The 23935-nt window shown below is 36.9% G+C and overlaps 2 protein-coding genes across 4 annotated transcripts in view; one reads left to right on the forward strand and one right to left on the reverse strand.

Annotated features, from left to right (window-relative positions):
• PFKFB2 (6-phosphofructo-2-kinase/fructose-2,6-biphosphatase 2) overlaps positions 1–13528 on the reverse strand; it is a 43443-nt gene extending 29915 nt beyond the window's left edge. Inside the window, exons 1-4 of the mRNA XM_083359281.1 lie at positions 13421–13528; positions 12828–12973; positions 9080–9205; positions 6955–7051 (exon numbers count right to left, since the gene is read on the reverse strand). Coding sequence (XP_083215407.1) covers positions 6955–7051; positions 9080–9205; positions 12828–12927 — 323 coding nt within the window. The 5' untranslated portion in view covers positions 12928–12973; positions 13421–13528. The remainder of the gene's footprint in view (positions 1–6954; positions 7052–9079; positions 9206–12827; positions 12974–13420) is intronic.
• A 69-nt stretch (positions 13529–13597) lies between these two features.
• On the forward strand, positions 13598–19877 carry YOD1 (YOD1 deubiquitinase). Of its 3 annotated transcripts, XM_083359277.1 has the most exons (3): positions 13598–13834; positions 15583–15706; positions 17304–19877. In XM_083359277.1, exons 1-3 carry the CDS (start codon positions 13607–13609, stop codon positions 18008–18010), a joined length of 1059 nt encoding a protein of 352 aa, XP_083215403.1. In that variant the 5' UTR covers positions 13598–13606; the 3' UTR covers positions 18011–19877. The 3 variants fall into 3 exon arrangements, with proteins under 3 accessions (XP_083215403.1, XP_083215405.1, XP_083215404.1); XM_083359279.1 differs by lacking the exon at positions 15583–15706 and having other exon boundaries at positions 13639–13834; XM_083359278.1 differs by lacking the exon at positions 13598–13834 and having other exon boundaries at positions 15437–15706.
• Positions 19878–23935: the final 4058 nt, after the last annotated feature.

Here is a 23935-nt window from a genome sequence, read left to right on the forward strand (position 1 = left end):
ACAGAAAAGTTAACTCAACTTTCCTCTGCAAAGCTGGCAAGGAAGATGTCATTTGGATCTCCACAGTTAGGCTGTTCCCTTATCTCAAAATATTTATTATTTCTCCCCCACCAGACCATCTTATATAAGGGATGCTACCAAGAACCCCATTTGGGACAGTCAAACTGGAAGGTTTGATTCCACCTGAAATAAGGGAATTCTACAGATACCAAGCCATAAAGGGGATTATTACTTAAAACCAGTCCTTTCAATTGTGTTCAAAAGTCTTTTGGAAGCTAATACAACATCTGCTGTACGCCAGGCTTTGCTCACTGCTTCTTCTGTACACAGAGAGTGGGAGTCAGTTTTGATGATAGGGGTTTTGGATCTGCTTCGCTTTAAACAAAACTTGTGACTCTGCCCAACTTTGCTTGTGACTCTCAGTTCTTGGGGTCATGACCCACAGTTAGAGAACCCTGAATTAATCTAAAAAAGAATAACCTATAAATGCTCAATCTAAAATACTGGATCCTGAGTACTGATTCACTGAAACTGTATTTTTCAAATTGCCTACTTTTTCTACATATTTTATTCTCCTCTGGGTTCAGAATTACCCCATTATCCCTACAAGGAGCGAGGGAAGGAAGCAAAATAAATTAATACCTACGCTTCTAAGCCTACCTGTAAAACCATCACTCAAAGAATTAAAATGTTATTCATCAAATGCAAAATACTTAATTAAACTGTTTTTGACCTATTACTATAAGCCACCCAGAATCATTTAAATACACAGCATATAAATAATTGAAAATAAATAAAAAATTTCTCCTGAAAATTTGTTAAATAACATAAGCTTTTCAAACTAAAGAGCCTTAAAAATTCATGCTAACAAAATAACACAGGATATATAACTAAGAATAAATAAATAGAAATGGTACTGGAAAAGTTTATTGTTAGTTGGAAGCACTTAATTAGAAGCAGAGTAAAGAAATATATTTTAAATAGGAATGGTGAGACTTTTTATCAGTTATTTCAGCAACTTTGTCTCTTGATGAAATATTTTTATTCCGGACTTCCGGTGGCTGCGCGGCGCCGGAGACAGCCTTCCCGGGCTGCCTGCGGCTCAGCTGAGTGATTTTCGCCCGAAACAGCGCCGATCAGCTGTTCGGGCGAATTTGAAGCCCCCTCCTCGGGAGAAGAGGAGGGGGTGAGGCCCCAGGTAGGGGTCGAGTTCTCCGGGGCCGCCTGAGCTTGGAGCTTGGGCGGCTGAAGGATTGAACTCCCCCAAAGCCTGGGTCGCTCCCAGCTGGCCAGCGTCTCTGCTCCGGATTTCTTGGAGCAGAGCCAGGCGTCTGCAAACACCCCTGCCTGAAGGAAGGACTATGGAGTAATAAGAGCAGGCAGAGCGGTACAAGAGGAAAAGGTGAAGAGGATTATTTTATTTTACTCTCGAGCTTGATGGACTTTTTAAACTTAAAGTGAAAGTGCGTCACAATTGAAAGTAAAAGATGGCGGCTAAACCTCCCCCTAAAACTCTTCGGAGTGGTGGAACTTCTCCGGTGCAACAATCATCATTGCAGGCGTTGCATCCTCCTGATGTATTGACACCGAAGGACTTACGAGATGCTCTTGAAAAACATGCCCAGGTAATTTTGGAATCACTGGGTGATAAATTTGCACAGATGGAGGAGAAATTGGAGAAATTGGAGGAGAGAATGGAAGAGAGGATGGAACAGAAGTTCAGCGTGATGAAGGTAGACATTTTGTCTTCAGTGCATAAAGTGGCGGAATGTGTGGAAGATCTGGATGAAAAAGTGGATGATTTGACTCAAAAGAATGCCATATTAGAAGCAAAAGTACTGGAGAATGAAGATTTAAGAGACAAAATGGAAAGAGAATTAAGTCTTGCTCAATATTACCAGATGCAGTTTGCTGTTAGAATCAGAGGCTTAAAAGAGAATATTAAGGAAGATTTAAAGCAGCTGGTTTCTGAGGCTCTCGAAGTGGTATTGAATCAGCCAGCATCTGAAATAAGAGCAGGTATGGATAAAGTGTTCCGTGTGAATTCATGGATTGCTAGACAGAGAAAGTTGCCTAGAGATGTGGTGGTTTACTTTGCAAAAAGGGAAATTAGAGATGAAGTTATACAAGCTGCCTATGATGCTAAAGTTGTGATTGCTGATCAAGAAGTCTTGGTTCTAAAAGAAATTCCTCCAAAGATTTTAAGGAGAAGGAAGGATTTTACATTTCTTGTGCAAGAGCTCAAGCAACGAGATATAAGGTTCAGATGGGAGATTCCAGTTGGGTTGATGGTGATGCATGAAGGTAAAAGGTACCGGCTGGTTACTGTGAAGCAAGCGCGTGATTTTTACAATAACGTTTTAAAAGCAACCCCATTAACACTTCTGGAAGCTGCAAAGGGATCTGGAGAAGGAGAACATCAAGAGGCTGAAGCAGAGGAAAACAGTGCTGGAGGAGATCAAGCTATAACTTCTTTGGATGATCCTAGAGAGCAAAGGGTAACGCGTGCTGCTTTAAAACGATCAAAAAAGATAAAAGAACAAGACCAGCAAAAGTCTTCGGAACTTCCACAACGTACTTACAGCCAAGCAGTGGGAGGAGCACGGCCTAAAGAAGATAGCCCTATCAAAGCAGTGCTCCAAGAGCTTTGGGAGGATATGCATGGCAACTAAATTTTTAACTTGGAACGTTAATGGACTAAATTCACCACAGAAGAGGAAGAAAGTTTTTCAATATTTAAAGCAATTTAAGATAGATGTTATATGTTTGCAAGAAACGCATATTAGAGTTGTGGATCAAAAGTATTTATCGAACTCAAGGTTGGGTACGCAATTTGTTGCTTCTGCAATGAATAAGAAAAATGGAGTGGTTGTTTATGTTAAAAGTGCCTTAACAGCAGACTTAATTGAAGCAGATAAGCATGGAAGATACGTTATGATAGAGCTGCTGCTAGAAGGTAAAAAGACGCTCTTAGTTGGATTATATGCTCCTAATCAACAACAAGCAGATTTTTTTAGTTTACTTCACACAAAGCTTACCCAGTTGGATTATAAATCTTTTATTTTTATGGGGGACTGGAATGGTGTTTTGGATGTACAGATGGACAAGGCTGGAGCTTTTAAGCGCATCCCAAGTCATGCTAGACTGCCTAAATCTTTTTTTGAAATGAAGGATGACTTGGAACTGCGAGATATTTGGCGTGAGAGACATTTGCAGGAAAAGGATTATACTTTTTATTCTGACAGACATCAATCTTTTTCTAGGATTGATTTTATTTTGTTGACTAATGATTTTTTTTGAGGACTAAAAAGGTGAAGATTTGTGCAAGAACTATCTCTGATCATAGTCCAGTTTGGTTAGAGATTGATAAGGAGAATAGAGATAGGCGCTCGTGGCGTGTAAATGAGAATTTGTTTAGAAATCAGAGAAATGTGGAAGAATGCAAACAGCGGATGAAGGATTTTTTTGAAATTAATATGAATAAGGGCACCTCTATGGATATGGTTTGGGATGCTAGCAAGGCCTACATGAGAGGGGTGTTGATATATATGAATAATAAACATAGACGTGCTGTGGAAGCTAGGAGGAAAGAACTGGAGAATGAAATAAAGGAAAAAGAAAAGGCTTTGATTTTGAATTCAGAGGATGTGAAGACTAAGGAGGCTATTAAACTGTTAAGAGGACAATTTGATAAATTAATGGCTGACCAAGTGGCAACCAATTTGCGGTTTGCCAGGCATAATACTTTTTGCAACGCTAACAAACCAGGCAGATGGTTAGCTTATAGATTGAGGAAAAAACAAAGGGCTTCTAATATAGACAAAATTGAGCATAAAGGAAGGGTTGTGTTTCAGCAGGACCTTATCAAGAATGCTTTTGTGGATTTTTATTCTAAATTATATGCTAAGGAGAAGATTAATGAAAAAGACATTGATATATATTTGGAGAATGCTAGCATCCCGGTTCTTACGCAAGTACAAAAAGAGGGGATTAATCAATTGATTACAGAAGAAGAAATTTTTACAGCAATTAACGATTTGAAGGTGGATAAAGCACCAGGTACGGATGGTTTAACCGCGGCTTACTACAAAAATCTACAATTAGAGATGATAAAACCGTTAAAGGAACTGTTCCAGACAATCCAGAGGGGGGGAAAGGTGCCACCGTCTTGGAGAACAGCTTTTATTTCCTTGATTCCGAAGGAAGACCAAGATGCTACTCAAGTTAAAAATTATAGACCGATATCGCTTTTAAATACAGATTACAAGATATTTGCTAAGGTTTTGGCTAATAGACTGATGAGGGTTCTGCAACAGGTGATTCATGGGGACCAAACGGGGTTTATTAGTGGTAGGCAAATGAAAAATAATGTGAGGCATATAGTTGATGTGTTAGAGTTTTTGGAAAGGAACAACCAGATCCCTGCGGCGCTAATTTTTCTAGATGCTGAAAAAGCTTTTGATCAATTGAATTGGCAATTTTTGATGAAAGTTTTAGACAAAATGGATTTTGGGGACAATTTTTTACAACCGATTAGGGCATTATATCAAAAACAAACTGCCCGAATTATAGTTAATAATAGTCTGACAGAAGCATGTAATATTGAGAAGGGCACAAGGCAAGGGTGTCCGTTATCGCCCTTGTTATTTGTGTTAACATTAGAGATATTATTGGTTAAAATACGGAATTCGGAAAAAATTAAGGGGATACAAATTAGAGATCAGGATTATAGATTGAGAGCATTCGCAGATGATCTGGTTGTTACAGTGACCCAGCCAGAGAACTCTGTTGTGGACCTGATGGAGATAATAACACAATATGGGAAGGTTTCTGGATTTAAAGTTAATATACAGAAAACTAAAATTTTGGCCAAAAATATGACAGTTTCGCAAAAGGCTCTCTTAGAAGGATTAACTGGATTTGAGATTGTTAAAAGGGTTAAATATCTGGGGGTGCTTTTGTCGCCCTCTAATACAAAGTTATATAAAAATAATTATGAAAAACTATGGGGGAAAATTCAAAAAGAATTGGAGAGTTGGGAAAAATTGCAATTGTCCTTGTTGGGACGGATTGCAGCAGTGAAAATGAATGTCCTGCCTAAATTTTTATTTTTATTTCAAATGATACCGATTCTTAAGAAAGATTCTAATTTGGAGGAATGGCAGCGAGGTATCAATAAATTTGTTTGGGCAGGGAAAAAGCCACGAGTTAAACTTAAGATTATGCAGGATACTCGTGAGAGAGGTGGCCTTAAAATGCCCAATTTTAAACTATATTATGAAGCTGCTGCATTAGTAGGAATAAGTGATTGGATTAATTTGACACAAGAGAGATTATTAAATCCTGAGGGCCATGATTTGTTGTTTGGCTGGCATGCATATTTGTTGTATGACAAGAAGGTAGACAATGTGTTTAGAGTGCATATTTTAAGACAGGCATTGTTGAGAGTTTGGAAGAAGTATAGACATAAGCTAGATTGCAAGATACCACTGTGGGCAATTCCAAAACACGCAATAGAAAATATACATGCTGGTTTCAAACATGATGTGACTACGTACAAGGAGATCCTAAGCTTGGAAAGAAATGTCTGGTGTTTGAAATCATATAGCTTCTTGCGAGAAGAGAAGGTTGTTCAAAATTGGTTTCAATATACTCAGTTACGGGCCAGGTGGAAAGAAGATCAGAAAAATGGTTTTACAATGACTGATGAAAATTTGATAAAGCAAATTAGAAATCAGGGACCAGCACATATTAAACGGATATATCTTGCGTTGATAGAGATTGATTCAGAAACAGAACTTGTTAAGGATTGTATGATAAAATGGGCCCAAAACATTCAGGAAGTCATCACAATGGACACGTGGGAAAAGATTTGGGTGAGGAACGTAAAATTTACACAAGCTCAAAATCTAAGAGAGAATTTTTACAAAATGTTTTATAGATGGCATTTAGATCCTAAAAAGCTTGCAAGTATGTATCCGAATTATCAGCCTAAATGTTGGAGGTGCGGTGATGAAGACGCAACATATTTTCACATATGGTGGACTTGTTAAAAGGTTAAGGCTTTTTGGATAAAAGTCTGGTGGAACATGCAGAAGATTTTTAAACAGAGGATAAAGTTTTGGCCGCAATTTTTTTTGTTGGGAATAATTACAGATGCCACAGTTGTGGACACCAAGTTGATGTTGAATTTAATTACGGCAGCAAGACTTTTGATAAGTCAGTATTGGAAGAAATAGGAACTGCCGACCATAGAAGAGTGGACTTTAAAGGTTTCCGACCTGGCAGAGATGGCGAAGATTTCGGCCTATTTGAAAGATCACTCGCAAGAACGCTATATTATGGAATGGAGAAAATGGATTGAGTTTATCCAGAACAAGTATAGGGTTAAGAAGTTTCATGTAGCATTTGAATAAGTCTTCTTTCTTTTTTTCTTTTTCTATTTTAGTTTCTTTATATATATCTAATATTACTAAGGTTTGTTTTATCCTATATAAGCTAGAGAGTGATGGATTTTAGAGTTTATAGTTGTTAGTATATGGTTGTTTATGATTGTTTTTTTATATATACCTTGTATTTAGCTCTGGGAAGTCGGGGGGAGGGGGGGAGGGGGGAGAGGTAGGGGGGAGGGAGAAGGGAGGGGGAGGGGGGATTTTTAAAGAAAAATTGTATGTTAAAACTTTTCAATAAAAAAATAAAATAAAAAAAAGAAATATTTTTATTCCTTTTGCTTCTTTTTTTCAAAAAATTAAAAGATTTAGAAATTATAATCATTGCGCAAACCTATCCCTATTTACTCACAATATTCAGTGGAGCTATCTTTAGGAAAGTGCGCATTTTCACCTTCATTAAATTTTGAGATTATCTTAGTCAATTCTACAATTAGCAATATAAATTGGTTCAAATATATTTACTATTTAGCAAATACTTAACATGTAGTTAATGTTAACTTACTTTCTAATCCTCATGGCTTCTTCATTATCATGTCTGAAGAAATCATATGATTTATATGATTTAACTGCTTCACGACGATAAACCCCTAAATTAAACACTTTTTAAAAATCATGAAATTTAATTAGTAATTAAGTTAGTAATGTTCCATAGTAAGCATTATCTCATTGAGCAAATATATTCATTACACAACTTGTTAAATGTACTATATTGTATCAATAAAATACATATATTTTAATAACTACATGCATTAAGCTAATATCTGTACTCTAAGTACAATTATTCCCATTTAGATGTGATTACGGTAACTTAATTGAATTTTCAGTAAAAAGTTACAATATTACTTAAGTTGTGCAGGCATAACTTTGTTGAGTATTTCACAGAATATTTAATTTCAATGCATCTCAAAACAACTGAAAAATAAGAATTGCAGCTTTGCCAATAATAATGGAGCCTTGGTGGAGCAGTGGGCTGATGCCTCCTTAAGTAACACCAGCTGCCTGCAATTAGTGCAGGTTCGCATCCCACCAGGCTCAAGGTTGACTCAGCCTTCCATCCTTCCGAGGTAGGTAAAATGAGGACCCAGATTGTTGGGGGCAATTAAGCTGACTTTGTAATAATGCCGCTTGGGGTGTGTGTGAAAGCCCTAATAAGCAGGCATATACATAGAATGAAGGCTACTGCTAAGCTTGTAAGCCGCCCTGAGTCTTCGGAGAAGGGCGGGATATAAATGTAATAAAAATAATAATAATATAGAAGTGCTTAATCTGTTCAGTGGAAAGAATATTAACATTGGAATTGGAAACCTGCATTCATGTTCTCAAGAATTCATTGCGGGTCTTAAAATAAAATACAAATCTTCAGCTTATAACAGTTTATTCAAAGTTACAATGGCACTGAAAAAAGTGACTTATGACCGTTTTTCACACTTACGACTGCTGCAACATCCCCATGGTCATGTGATCAAAATTCAGATGCTTAGTAACTGACTCATATTTATGATGGTTGCAATATCCCTGAGTCATGTGATCACAAGCAAAGCCAATGGGTACAAGATTCACTTAATAGCCATGTTACTAACTTAACAACTTCAATGATTCACTTAACAATGTGGCAAGAAAGGTGATAAAATGGTGCAAAACTCACTTTACAACTGTCTCATGTAGAAAGTAGAATGAATTCTTGAGAACATCTCAGTTTCAGTTCTCCATTAACAAAATGGACAGAGTGATGACTCAACTCTCCCTGTAAAGGGTATGATGCTGGAAAAATTTAGTATTCAAAGTTGTTTGATTTCAAGAGGAGAAAATAAAAATGTTTAGCTTGACTCATAAAATGTGCTATATTTTAATTCTGATAAAAAGTGTGCTTTAAATTATAGCTCACTTTATATGTCAAACCTATCTATCCTATCAATTGGAACCTGCAAGATTCTAATTAAGCAACAAAATATGAAAAGCCTTACTATGTTCTGTAGCAGTACTCTGCAGTGGACAAAATGTGCATTATTAATCTTAAACTAAAGGCTAATGACTATAAAATGAGAATTAATTTGGTATCTAACTGCTAATTATTTATATCCTCTCTTCCCTTTTTTTTTTGAACCATATTTGGTGAACAAGATTAACATCTCATCTATTAAAATAATTAATGCTGCATTATCTGAACATAATTCATATTGTATTTGTTGGAAGCTTATGAAAAAGAAGCCAGTCTTATTATTAATTATATATTCCAGATGAGGAATTGGCAACGACATATGTTGTCCTCAATAGGATTTTCAAAGACTACCTTAAGAGACACATTGAAAGAGAAAAAATATTTGCTGAAATTGCACTTCTGAAGTGATATTATTTAAAACTTCTTGCTTTGTTGCTAAAATAGTGATATTGTTGCCTTAAAAGCAGTTCAGAATCAACCATTTATCCTAGAGAAAGCTCAATGGATAATAGCTTTTAATTGCATTCAATCAACCAAGATTGCATTTCTCTAACTTTCGGACCAGTTGCTTTGTTCAGCCTCTTATAGCTTATCCAGTTGCATACTAAAGATAGAATCAGTTTTTTTAATTAATTCAATCAATATATTATAAATGACAAGAGCAACAATAACAATAATCTTCAGGAACCTTTTGTAGGCACTCCAATCCAGTTGAGGTAGCGAGTTAATTTCTTGGATACATAAGTCTTGCCTCTTGCAGGAAGACCAATCATTACAATCAGAGTTGGAGAGTTAGTCATATAAGAGGCCCATGCTATAAAAAAGGGAGATGCAAATCAGTAGTTTCGTAAAGATGAAAAATAAAGAACATTCTTGAAAATTTTCACATTTGATTTTCTATCCATACTTCAGAATATTATGTTCCTTTCCCAGAATCAATCAATGGATTGTGACATTATGGTCTCCAGTGGTTCCTATTGAAAAGTGGCTGGCCAAATCAAAATAGCCAATGATGAAGGGCTTCAAATTGGATATAACATTTTTCCTTAAAATATTTTTCAATTAAAGAAATATGTTTTTCAAACATGAGTGAAAAAGGATAACACATCTCCTGAAAATATAAATGTGGAAAATTGAACCAATATTTTATTTCCCTTAGGCTGATGTTAAACTAACTTTTATTACAGGTCCCTTAAAGAAATATATAATTTACATTTAGACACTGTTGTATGTCACTCAGAGTCATTTTTTGCAAGATGGTGGCGATACAAATGTGATTAATACGTTAATAAAATAAAAGACATGCTATTTGGTTTATAGGGCAATGTGATGGCTGTGGTAAAGACACTGGGTTTGCCAACTGTCCAGGTTTGAGACCCAAGTGTTGTGCAACCTGGTGAATTCCTGGCTAGATCTTGCCAACCTAGCAGTCTGAAAGCATGCAAATGAAAATAAATAGTTACCACTTTGGGAAGGTAACAGCATGATGTCATGCTGGCCACATGACCATAGAAAATTTTCAGACAGTGCTGGCTCAACGGCCATTGAAAAAGAGATGATTTCCACCTCTACAGTTGGCAATGACTAATGGAGTAAAATCCACAGGGATCTTTTTTTAAAAAAAAATGGTTCACACATTCATAAACACGTGAAGAGAGATAATGGATGGTGTTGGTAGAAAATTGTTTAAATTTTCTTAATTTCTATTTCTTACCCTTTTCTGTGCTTTGCATAATATTGCTTAATCCAAAATAGAGTAATGTGATGGTATGTATGTCAAAAATACTTGAGACTTTCAATAGAAATGTGTACTTTGTTATGCCCAGTATAGAAGTAATCAAGAGAGTGTGATTACAGATATGCAAAAGATATCAAGTATGGATATTCTTCCAAACATTGCAGGCTTCACTGAGTAATATAATGCAAAAGTGGGTCAGATATACTCTGACATCTTTTTTTTAATCCTTCCACTGCCAAATCCCAATTTTTGCAGCCCAGCAAGCTTGCTAAAGATGTAAACTGATAATTTGCTGAGACTGAGTCAAAAGCTGTATTGCCCATTCTTGCTGAAGTTCATTGGGGACTAAATCACACAGGTGCTGACATTCAGATATATGGTTAAAGAGATATTGTTAAATCCATTTTTGACTTAAAATCTAAAGCTGCTTTACTGGTTTCTGAAACTGAACTGGCTTCTCAAAATAAGATGTTGCCTGTAAGCTTGTTTGTTTTATAAATTCATCTCTAAATAGCAATTATTTGCCATAGCAACATTTTTCCCAAGTTTAAAGACATGGGACTGTAACATTAAAAAAATTAGAAACGTTAGATTGTGAGCTTCATAAAAGTAATAATGAAAGTTTCAAGAGGGGAAATCTTGTTGGGAAATTGTCTTCCTTTCACTCACGTTCAGCAAAGTAACTTCCCTAATCCTGGTGTAAAAAAATCAGTAGGCTAATAAAATGAACAAAGAACTGTCAGAAACAACAGGTTTATTGAAGGCTTATTTAAAGGATTAGTGAACCAGGTTTAGCTTTAGTGCTACAGTTCTAAAATATTAAAGATAATAGGACACTATCTAGCCACAAGTAACCAATTGAAAAAGAGGAATACAACTTAGCTGAAATCGATGCTTTGTTGAAAAAGGAATTGTTGTTTCTAATTTCAGCCTTCAAAATACAAAAAAGTAACAATAAAACCAAATCTCACAGAAAAGAGGCTATGGGTATTCACTAGTTGACATGATATCCCCAGTAATGTGCAGCATAACAGGGATTGTGCAGCAGGACACAATACAAGCAGTAATTAAGAATTACATTATATTCTAGAAAAGGAATAAATCTTTTCCCTTAAAAGACAAAATGAAAGACAAGTTATACATGGTAAATAGATTTGGAAGCTGATGAATAGGGAAAAGAAAGAAGGAGAAGAAGGAAAATAGAGGTCCTTATCCTAACCTTCTTCACTTGTAATCAGAAAATAGGAGGAAAGCAAAAAGTTGCTTTTTTGGAGGGGGAGAGTAAGGCATCTATTTTACTGGTGCTGGTGCTGGAAGAATGGAACACATTTTCTACATCTTTTCACTATTGGAAGTGTTGGCAAGGACAGAGGGTCAAACCAGTCCAAGTAAAATAAATCAGGCAGTTGTTCTCCATATTGTTTTGCTTCTCAAATGTCAAATAAGATAGGATTCTTGAAGTAAAATAAGCCAGTGGCATTTGAATTCTTTGAGAAAGAGCATCCAAGATATAATTTAGTTAAACTATTGCTCTCCTAGCAAAAACAAATGAATGCTAAACTATTTCCAACTACTGACATATAAATAAAAATACCTCCAAACACAGAGAAATCTAACAAAGAGAGATGTGAGCATTTCATTTAATTGCAAGACAGCTATGCATTTGGTTTACCGGATAATTATCTGAAGATATCCTGTCTGACATTAGCTGGGTTTAATAAAGTATTTAAGAAATCATCATGATTTATCTGCATCCAACACATTACTTCTTCACTAGCTACAGCTATTAAGACATATTAAAATCCTGAAAAATCTACATTAAAGAATTCTAAAACTGAGGTTATTCATATTTTTTCATCAAAGTATTATGCATTTGTCACAATCATTAAAACTCTCCTGGATATTAAGCTCCACAGCATATTAAAAAGCCTTTGATAAATATTCTAAAGGAGCACAATTCTTCAAAGTGGGGAGGAAATACTTTCACAGACATGCAGCTTCAAAAATAAATGTTTTCCATTCTGTTTCCACTTTGCAATTCCTTCCAAATGGTGCTAGTAAATTTACCATTAACCTAGTAGCATTTCTTTCTTTCATGGCATACCTACCTGTGCTCCTTTAAGTCAGTTTTTGACTTCTAGTGACTGCTTGTACTAGTCCTTGCAGTTTTCTTAGCAAGTTTTTTCAGAAGTGATTTGCCATTACCTGCTCCCTAGGGCTCAGTGAGAATGACTATCTAAAAGTCATCGAGTTGGCTTCATTCTAGACCTAAGGCAGGACTATAACTCTCTCCTGTTTTTAGCCTGGTGCCTTAACCACTATACCACACTGCTCTCCACCCAGCAGCCTAAATGAGTCTTATGATATTATTATTCTCAGATTAACCCCATGATCTTAAATGAATGATTATCTGAAAGTCACTCAATAGGAACCCCAACCTATATGTGGATTTAAACCAAGATCTCCCAGTCTTAAGACAGCAAAACTTTATTCTACGTGAGCCTTTTGTAAAATGGAAAGCATCCAGATCAAAATTTTGGGTACTGAGCCAGGATTTAAATATGCCAAGTAGCGTAGTCTCCAGATATCAATAATTTTGTCTCAAAAAGACAAAACTGCACAAGACTGTGACCAAAATGATCCTAAGTGGATCTTTCTCTCTTCCAAATAATATCACAAAACCATCACAGATACTCACAACACTTCTTTTCTGAAACTCGTAGATTTGAAGGCTTGCTTTCTTGGTTGTAACTGTTACCATTTATGTTCTCTGGGATGGCAACAGCATATGCTGACATTGCTGCAAGGCACAAGAATCCTCAGTTTTAGATCACCAAATTCCTTCTAAGGACACACAGAAGGATAAAAGGTGGTTGTGAAGTGTGAAATTTTTTTCTAAAGAGAAAAGAAATAATAGGCATAGTCTATGAGGTTCCTTCTTGCTGGGATTTGCCCCTAAAGGGGGGGGGGGAACCTACATAAAAGTTCTTAGTCAAGGTCAACACAAGAGAGAATTTTCTATTAATTATAATTTTCCCTCAAGGCAAAATATAATCTTGCATACATGTAAATATGAAGAATTTTTTTTTAAAAAAAGGAAGAATGTAAGTCCTCAGAGGAAAGGAATAAAGATGCCCTACATCTTTGCCTTCAGCCTTATTCCTTTGGGATGAGAGACCCCCTTCAAACTCGGCACGAAGGACCGCGGCGGAGATGCCACGCGACTGTACTGAGTGAGATCGCCGCCCACCCTTAGGCTCCGGCCCTTTCTCCCGGCCCCTGCAGGCATACCTGCGAAATTCAGCACGCCCGCGTCGGGGACAGCAAGGCCAGATTCCTGGGCGGGCTAGCGGAGCCGATCCAGTCCGCAAGAGATCCTTCCCGGGAACCGCAGCCAAGCCACGGCCAGGTACCGGGCGCAGGTGACCTTGTCCCCTCCCAGGCGATGGGCGGGCAGAGGGTGGCAATTCTTCGGAGATGCGGCTATGCCAAGCGGCGCGAAGGCCAAGCAGAACAATGCCGGATACGCCAAGACAAGTGACGCAAAGGAACTCAGAAAAGAGGGAAATAATTCTAGGTCAATGGGAACCGGCTTCATACCTGTATTCGAGGCTGCATAAAGGCAGATGGCAAATGTATCGGCAAGGGAAACGCTATACGGGAGAAGCCAATTCCCCACCCCTCGCACAGGCTTTAAGAACACAGGTATGTATGTGTGTTATACGTATGCATGCATATATGTGTGTGTGTGTGCATAGTAATACATCACACACACACACACACACACACACACACACACACACACATATATATATATATATATTTGTTTTCTGAGGTTTTCGCGGGTGTTCGTATGTGGATCTTTGGTTATTCGGGTTTTTCCCCGCGTAGAACTAAAGGTGTAGGGGCGACGTTTCGACGGAATCCCATCCGTCATCATCAGGCTGGTGGCTTCTGCTTCCTTCTTCTATGTATATATATGTATGTATGTAATTTTTTTTCTAAAAACATATATATATATATATATATATATATATATATATATATATATATATATATATATATATATATATATATATATATATATATATATATATGTTTGTGTGTGTGTGTGTGTGTGTGTAAATATATGAATTGTCCGGTGTGACTACTGCCTGTTCGATAGCCTTCAAGATAGGCTGAAAACAGGAAATAAAGATTTGCCCCATGTTTGGGGCCTAGCAAGGTAATCTAAATAGTTAACATTTGAAATATATATATATATATATATATATATATATATATATATATATATATATATATATATATATATATATATATATATATATATATATATATATATATATATATATATATATATATGTATGTATGTATGTTTTAAGTATTTGTCAAGGCTTTTTTTTTTGAATGGACCTTGCTAATTAACTCTTTCATTCCTGTTTTGGCCCGGCTCAGGGCTTATCCACAGGACATAGTCAACTATGACAGCTCATTATTTGTGCAAATTATTCAAATTGCTAATAAAGAATTTGGGAGGCTAAGATGATCATTTCGAACTCATTTTGTTCTCATCAGTTAGTCATACCCTTTATCTGAGGGTATATGTGTGTGTGTGTGTGTGTGTGTGTGTGATGTATTACTATGCGACATTGACGTCCTTCGGTAATATTCGCTTACTAATTTGAACTCAAAAAGCAATCCGTGGAGACAGTAGGCAGATGTGGACAGGTGTTCACATTTACCAATTCATGTGTTTGAATGCTTAGAACGAAAGTCAAAGCGAAATTATTCCGTTGTCCTTGGAAAGGAGGCTACCAGAAAAACCCCAAAGCGGCCGATTAAGCTGGGAAGTTAAGAAAACACTCCGGAAGAAGCCAATTGCAAATTACTTCCGTACTTTTGCCAAGACAAACGTACTGACACGACCATACGGCCGCCGGAAGAGTCATTGGAAGGAGGCTTTAATTTTACGCATGCGCAAAGAGACGCCTCAGTAGCCGCTGCAGTTAGCAAAAAGTAAAGCTTCAAGAAAGTGGGCGGGCAAAGACTGAGCCAGGATTGAGTCACGCCTCTCAGCCCTAACGTCAGTGTTCTGCGCAAGCGTACTGATAAAGGGGTTAGAGCGGCCCCAACGGATGTTTATCCTGATCTTGCGGTGAGAGTCCTTCCGCGATTCTGATTGGCCTTTCTGGCAATTGTGCATGACAGGAAGATGTAGAAGCGACCAATAGGAAGTCCAAAGGGAAGGGCTACGGGGGTTGCCTGGCTGCGGGTAGCTGCAGCCATTTTTGCTGCGGGGAGGGGGGGGGGAGGCTGTTACATGAAGCCCAGCAGCTGTCGGCAGGAGTGCTCCAGATCAGGCGGCGATCATGTTGCGGCTGCGTTGTAAAGCGCGGAGTGGGTCCTTTCCGCTTCCCGGCCTCACGGCACATTCCCATCTACACGAACTCCAGGCCGTGATTGCTGCCCTCACCGGTGTCCCCATCCAGGCCCAGCGCCTGCTGCTCGGCTTCCCCCCCTCGTGCCTCGACCTCAGCGATGGAGAGCAGCGCCTCGGAGAGCTGGGCATTCATTCGGGTAAGCGGAGGGGCTTGCCCGGGCCACTTGGGCCGTTCCCTGGGAAAGTTGGGCCTTCCCCCACCCCCGCCCCCCACCCCATCTAGGGTGCCTCTCGGCAGTCAGTGGGGAGATCTGGAATTGGCTGCCAGTCCTGCTTGGCGTGTGGCGCTGCTCTTGTCCTTTTGGGGGTCGAACCAGGACCACCTCGCCACTTAAAAGATAGTCATGGGATGAAATCTTTTCAGTCCAGAGCCTTGGTGGAGCAGTGGGCTAATGCCTCCTTAAGTAACACCAGCTGCCTGCAATTAGTGCAGGTTCGCATCCCACCAGGTTCAAGGTTGACTCAGCCTTCCATCCTTCCGAGGTAGGTAAAATGAGGACCCAGATTGTTGGGGGCAATTAAGCTGACTTTGTAATAATGCCGCTTGGGGTGTGTGTGAAAGCCCTAATAATAAGCAGGCATATACATAGAATGAAGGCTACTGCTGAGCTTGTAAGCCGCCCTGAGTCTTTGGAGAAGGGCGGGATATAAATGGAATTAAAATAAATAAAATAAAAAAATAAAAATTTCATTCGGTGTTTTCTGAATGAAGGACATGGGATTGAATGGTAATCTTAACGAGAGAAAAAAAGGAGGGAAAATGTTGAATGCTCAGAGGTGAGAAACTACTTTTAGTCTGTAGAAATCTGGCTTCGTTGTTTATGCTAGGCTGCAGTTAATATGTATAGAATATAGATCGTTGCCGGTAAAATTTGGAACTGAATATCCTTTCTCCTTGAAAAATAGACCTGTTTGGCAGTCATCCTCTTTTTCACAAATTTATTTAAAGGTCTGCTCCTCAAGAAGAAAGCTATTTTTTAAGATTGTATATTTTCTCTTTGGCAGAACAGGAAATTGCAAACCATGACACAAATGTTTTGACATCTTATGCTTGTCTACATTTGGCAGCACCCATCAATTATATTTCAAAATGTTGCTGTTGTGTGAAGCATAGCTTCCCTGTCTTTGGGAAACAAGAGAATTGATATAACTTGTAGTCTCCTACATCTTTCTAATGAATATGAAATTTTTAATATAGAAAACGTCCAGGTTCATCAACAGGTATTTTTTCCTGGTGAAATGGGCTAGGTAGAATTTGGTAAAATAAATTTGTTGTGTTATAAAATTCTGTAAGATGTATTTATTATTCACAATACATCTATTGGCTACAGAAGGAATATATAAGAATTTACTCATTAGATTTTTTTTCTTCCTTCTGGAAGCCTTATAAAGAGACATTTCTATTATTTGCCTCCCACTATCTCTAATGTTAATGATTGCACCCGAATTATGTCTGGTTCTAAATATGAGGATTCCTATCTTGGGCAGGGGTTGGACTAGTCAACCTCTAGATCTCTTCCAACCCTATGATTCTATGATAGTTATACATGAATTCATAGTATTTTCTTTGAGGAGTGAAATACGTCATATCATTACAGTAAACACTGCAGCAAAGGGAATATTATAGCCATATAACATACTGAAGAAGAGAGGTACCTGATAGAACCATGACATGTTTCTTATTACTATGCTAAATATTCATGTTATTGTTTTGTTCTATTTTTTTCTTGACAGGTGATACTTTAATAGTTGAAGAAGATGCAACCAAGCCCAAGAGTGATTCATCTATAGTTACAAAGCGGACTGTTTCTAATTCAGTTAGAGAAGCTGTACCTGTCCTTGCCCGAAAGGTTGTTCCGGCTGACAACTCGTGTCTTTTTACCAGCATATATTATGTAGTAGAAGGTGGGGTTTATGAACCAGGCTGTGCCCCAGAAATGAGAAATCTCATTGCCCAAATTGTAGCAAGTGACTTGGAATCCTATAGTGAGGCAGTTCTAGGAAAAAATAATCAGGAATACTGTGACTGGATCAGAAGAGAAGATACATGGGGAGGTGCAATTGAGGTTTCTATCTTGTCTAAATTCTATCAGTGTGAAATTTGTGTGGTTGATACCCAAACAGTCAGAATTGATCGTTTTGGGGAAGATGCTGGCTATGCTAAACGGGTGCTTTTAATTTATGATGGTATTCACTATGATCCACTTGAGCGTAAAATCCCCAACACAGACATTCCTCCCCAGACAATTTTTTCTGCAACCGATGATGTTGTTCTTGCACAGGCTTTGGAATTGGCAGACGAAGCCAGAAGAAAAAGACAGTTTACTGATGTAAATCGGTTTACATTGAGATGTATGGTTTGTCAGAAAGGATTAACAGGGCAAATGGAAGCCAGAGAGCATGCCAAGGAGACGGGACACACCAATTTTGGAGAAGTGTGAATTTTCTATGAGGTTGGTCATGTTTACTACCTCACTGATCCAGAATGAGCCATCAGGTTTTAAATAAGCTATATGTAATGTTACAGATTCAAAGTTTGAAAGCCCTAAATTTAATTATGGCTGATATGCACAGGGTTGCAGTTGATAGTGTAAAATGTTTACAAGAGTGCATACAGTGGTGTCATATTTTCCAAGGATCTTGGAGTATTCTTTTGCACAACTAAGAACTAGAGATAGCAACTGATACCAACAGATGTATCAACTCTTGAAAAAAAATCCTGAGCATCTGCTGAAGGAATTCCTCTAACACAACTGAATATATGCATTGCTGTAGCTAGCTAGGCCTGCATCAAGGACTTTAGATCACTGATGAAATAAAAATCTCAGCTCCATTACTGGATTTTTGATTGTGAAATCTGTGAAATAGTTAAGCTGGTTTCATTCATATCTGGTAAAGATACCTGCATCTCAGTTTCGTTCATGTGAAATGTGTATGTTTTTGTAACTTAAAGCAGTAATTCCAAAGCTATTTTATTTGCAGTTGCTGATTTAGAAAACTATGCGTGTAAAAATAAGAAATGCGAGTTATATCTTCAGCAGTCTTAGAAAGTGAAGCTATGAATAAGTTTGGATAATTCCATAGTGCCTAATGTATCAGTATACATTATATTTTTAAAAGGTATAATCTGTTGGGGTGTTAATATGAATAAATAGGGCCTTTAAAACTGTAACAAACTCAGCAATATGAATCAGTGTATACATCATATGGATAAATATTATACTGCAGCTATATTTCAAGGGGAGGCTGTTTCATGACATCAGATTGTTAAATTTAATGTCATACCTTAGGGGTAGAGTGGTAAGTTTCCAAATTATCCACTTTTCTAAGTATGGCACTGTCGCTGATAATTGTCAAATTATTCCCCTTGAAAGCAGTATATTTATCACAGAACATGGGTGTCAAAGTCGCTGCGTCACATAATGTGTTGTGATGTATCACAATATTTTTTTTGTATTGCTGTTACTGGGATGGGTGTGGCCTCTGCATGATGCAACTGTCCCACCAGCTGGCAGTTTGACACCCCTGTCATAGAAGAAAACATTCAGATTTGGATACATTGGAGGTAGAGGAAGGGAGGAGAAAGTAGTTGCCAATTGGGCTGGTGCTTCATATTAAGAACAAAACTTAGGGACCTGAATTCAAAATCACAAAGTGTTTGCTATTGGAAGCCATTGCACTTTGATCTAACACTTGATTTATTACATAAGTGAACACATCTTTTTTCTGTTGTAGCTGTTAACTGAATAACTCATTCTATGCAATGGTTTCCAATATTTGAGGCTGCTTTGGGATTGACCCTAAATCAAGTGTTATGTTTTGGCAGGTTAAATAACTGTTTACTCAAATACTGTTTGCTAATAAGTCATGTTTTATGAATAATCATATGGTTTGCATGTGGTGGTAGAAAAGTTATACTTAACCTGAAGGGCTTTTGTAGGCAATAGAAAATGTATTTGGGGATTATCTGAATTAAAATAATTTACAAGTAAATTTAAAAGGAAAGGATTCAACATTTGAGAGAAAGGGGGAAATTAAAATGTGTGATGATCAAAACTGTTTTAATGCATGCTGACTTAGAATTAATTCAAATTATCAGAAAATGGAAGTGGTTTAGCAATGTTAGTTGCCATCAGTGAGATAGGCATTAGGAAATGAATGATATTATACACTAATTTGGATCTAAACATCTAATATTTATTTCACCAAAGGATTTACTTGTACCTTTTTAGGTCCCAAATGTATACATGACTAATTGCTATTCCCATTTATTTTTAATGTAACATAACCTATAAAATTTCAAGCATGCGTAGGCTGAGTGACATCTCAATGAAGTGTTAAAGATTTGGACCTAATTTGTGAGCTGATAGTCAATGTGAAAATGCACTTTTTAATCAATTCAGAGATCTGAAGTGAATCAAGTGATTTACATATTCTTTCTTGTAACTGACAAAAATTTGGCACGCTATACTTAAGGTGTTTTAGGTTTTTTCCAGTGACTTGTAAACTAACAGACTACAATTTTTTGTATTTGAATCAGATACTTTGAGTTAGTTTCTGCTCGTATATACTGAAGTGAAAATTCTCAATCTGGAAACATCAAAGAGATCTGCAATCACTCATTTCCCCATATATGATAGGTTAAATAATGTAACTAAAGATAATTGTAGGTCTTAAATGGAAAACAATAATTACTAAATTATATGTTGATTTTAAGCTAATGAGACATGAAAGGTGATATCCTATGCACATCTGCTCAGAAGAAAACCCAAAGTAGTAGACTCCCAGGAAAGTCTGTTACAACTACACTAGCTAGTTTAGTGGTATTAAGGATAACTCAGTTAATACTAATAAAGTGGTACTTTTGCCAAAAGCCTTAAACAAAACAACTGCAATTGTACTAGCTACAATATAGGAAAATGTTACCAAACTCACTGCTGCATACTTTTATTGGCCAAAAAGACTATTAGGCAAGAAAATCAACATTAAATAATGGGAATCAAAACTATAGGAAATAAAACCATTTTACAATTAATATTGGTACTGATCTCTTTAAAGTCTAAAATCAGGTTAGTTGACCTTAAAATCCTGTACACATATACTTGGACATAAATAGACACTGGAGATTGTTTCTATCAGAGACATGCACACACACACACAAATATATACAATCCTATTCAATATTTTTTTTACAGCTCGTTTGCCAAATATGGTTTGAAAAATAGAGTGTATACAAAACATGGAAGTGTAAGCATTTAATCTGTAACCATATATCTACATTTACTTGGAAAAACATTAAAATTAGACATTTAGATAACTGAAGAAAAGATGTATTACGACACTTGAATATATTAATAAGGCCTTGAAACCTTGTGGTTTGGGAGGAGGAATCATTTGTTCATAGACTGAGATTACAGTTAAACCAAGATACTGTAGTAATCTCATTTTGTTTCCTTTAGAATTGATTAAATGTATCTATCAAAGGTGATGAGAAACTGACCTGTTTATATTCCATTTAAGTAAAGGTGCTAAGGGAAGCTTATTTTGTATATTGTTTTCTATTAAATATTTTTAATTTTAGAAATATGTACTTTTGCATTTTTGCTTTAAGGTTTGTCTAGAGAGGCATGGGTTTAAATCACTAGTTCACTGCAGATTGTTTTACTAAGTAAAATTTAAGTATCTCTATTTTACCATCAGTAGGGACGCGGTGGCTCAGTGGGTTAGGACGCTGAGCTTGTCGATCAGAAGGTCGGCAGTTTGGCGGGTCGAATCCCGAGTGCCGCGTAACAGAGTGAGCGCCTGTTACTCGTCCCAGCTTCTGCCAACCTAGCAGTTCGAAAGCACATAAAAATGCAAGTAGAAAAATAGGGACCACTCCGGTGGGAAGGTAACAGCGTTCCGTGCACCTTTGGCGTCTAGTCATGCCGGCCACATAACCACGGAGACATCCTCGGACAAGCGCTGGCTCTTCGGCTTTGAAACGGAGATGAGCACCGGCCCCTAGAGTTGGAAACGACTAGCACATGTGTGGGGGAACCTTTACCTTTACCTTTTTATTTTACCATCAGTATTATAATTTTTAATATAATTTAAAATATAGCACAAGTTTTTATTGAACTATTGTCATAAATATGTTTCTCTACAGATGTACACATATACATATAAAGATCATTAGTTACATGGACATGCATTCGAGAATTAAATTTTTATATAAAGTCCTTGGGAGATTTAGCAAAAAAACAAATGTAATCTGACATGTTTCATCTAAATGGTGGTTACCTGAAAGCTTGTAATTTTGAACAATACAGATTATTATTTCCTTTTGTTTAAGTAAGTATGAAGATGGTACCAGATTTTGGTACCAGATTTGGATTACTTTTTATCCTTGATAGCTATAAAATAAAATCTTTTAAGTTGGTAAACATACTTTGTAGTAATGGGTTATAATACTTAAACATTATGATTTTTTCTTCTGTTTTAAAGTAGCTATAAAATTACATTGGATGATTGCTAATAGAAACGTGTGATAATCCAAACAATCTCTCATGTCACTTAGCTTTTTTCTAGTGCTCCATATCTAAGTCAACTGGGAAATGAAATTTCTTGTTACATCATTTATTTTGTAAAGGAATCTATGTCTACATTATCTTTAAAAACTATTATTTGCACCTTTCTTATGGATATAGAAGTCAATTTAAATGAACTTCAATTTGGGAGTAGAATATAATATTAGAATAGAATAGAATAGAATAGAATAGAGCTGGAAGGGAACCTTGGAGGTCTTCTAGTCCAGCTTCCTACTCGAGAAGAAGAAACTTATATCATCTCAGGTGAATCTCCAGTTTCCTCTTAAAAATCTCCAGTGATGGAGTGCCCACTATTTCTGGGGGTAGGCTGTTCCACTGGTTGATTGATCTCAGTGTCAGGAAATTTCTCCTTAGTTCCAGGTTGCTTCTGTCTTTGGTCAGTTTCCAACCGTTGTTTCTCATCCTTCCATCTGGTGCTTTGGTGAACAATCTGGCCCCCTCTACCTTGTGGCAGCCCCTACAGATACTGGAACACTGCTATCATGTCTCCCCTATTTCTTCTTTTTCTTAGACTAGCCAGACCCAAATCCCATAGCCGTTCTTCATATGTTTTAGTCTCCAGGCCCCTGATCATCTTAGTTTATTTTCTTTGAATTTTTCCCAAACTCTCAACATCATTTTTGTGGTATGGTGACCAAAATTGGCTGCAGTATTCTAGGTGTGATCTTACTAGGGCTTTATAAAGCGGTAATAATACTCGTGTTCTTGATTCTATGCCTCTGTTTATACAACCCAGGATTGTATTAGCTTTTTTGCTGCACACTGCTGGCTCATAGTCAAGTGATTGTCCACTAGGACTCCAAGGTCCCTCTCACAGTCACTGTTTTTGAGCCAGGTCTCGCCCAATCTGTATTTGTGTCTTTGGTTTTTCCTGCCTAAATGTAAAACTTTGCTTTTCTCCACATTGAAACTCATTTTGTTGGATAGGGCCATTGTTCATTTTTTGTTCTGGTGTCTATTTTGTTCTGAGAATTTTAAAGTTAGTGATACTTTTAAGGATATTAAACTCTCTCTCTCTCTCTCTCTCTCTCTCTCTCTCTCTGTGTGTGTGTGTGTGTGTAGTGTGTGTATACACACAGACACGCACACAGAGTTTAATATCCTTAAAAGTATCACTAACTTTAAAATTCTCAGAAATTGAGAATAGAGTGCAATTTGAAGACACTTAAATGACAACTACTACATAGTAGTTCTATAGTATTAGTTGATTGGATTAAATATTGAAGATGTGTTCCAAAATTTGCATATCTGGTAATAGCACCAGCATTAACATTCAGAAATGTGAAAATTATGTTTTACTAGACGGCCTTTTGTACACTTTTAGATGAGATCAGTATATCAAATACAGCACTTTACAAGCTTGTTAATCATGGTTTACCAGTTTAGTGTGCTTTGCAAAGAAATTAAATGAGTGCATTATGATTTTCTTTTGCAAACTGGCATACATTTTAAAAACATCAGATTTAATATTTTTCAGTGGCACCACATATTGCAACAGTATTTCATGGAAATACGTACAGTATATGTTGTGTTTAACATACTCTCTTGAGTTTAATTATAGCAACACTAACATGTAACATTATGCATGCATGTCCCACTTTGTAAATTGTATTTCTGCTTTCTATCTTTAATAAAAATTGATGCTGATACATATACATAGATTACAGGAGCTATTGCAAAATGTATTTCAAATTATTCTTATTACCAAAAAATTCCAAGGAACTAGACTGTTTTTGAATTGTCTATGGATTTAAATCAGTTCGAACACTATGAAAC

Source organism: Vipera ursinii, assembly GCF_947247035.1.
Source record: "Vipera ursinii genome assembly, chromosome: 3".
Classification (NCBI taxonomy): domain Eukaryota; kingdom Metazoa; phylum Chordata; class Lepidosauria; order Squamata; family Viperidae; genus Vipera; species Vipera ursinii.

What these genes read in the sequence shown, in the direction of transcription:
- YOD1 (XM_083359277.1), top strand. Translation starts at nt 13,607, where the DNA reads ATGCGGCTATGCCAAGCGGCGCGAAGGCCAAGCAGAACAATGCCGGAT. An exon ending in CACAGGCTTTAAGAACACAG is followed by an intron (nt 13,835 to 15,582) that starts GTATGTATGTGT and finishes CACGAACTCCAG; the next exon opens with GCCGTGATTGCTGCCCTCAC. An exon ending in AGAGCTGGGCATTCATTCGG is followed by an intron (nt 15,707 to 17,303) that starts GTAAGCGGAGGG and finishes TTTTCTTGACAG; the next exon opens with GTGATACTTTAATAGTTGAA.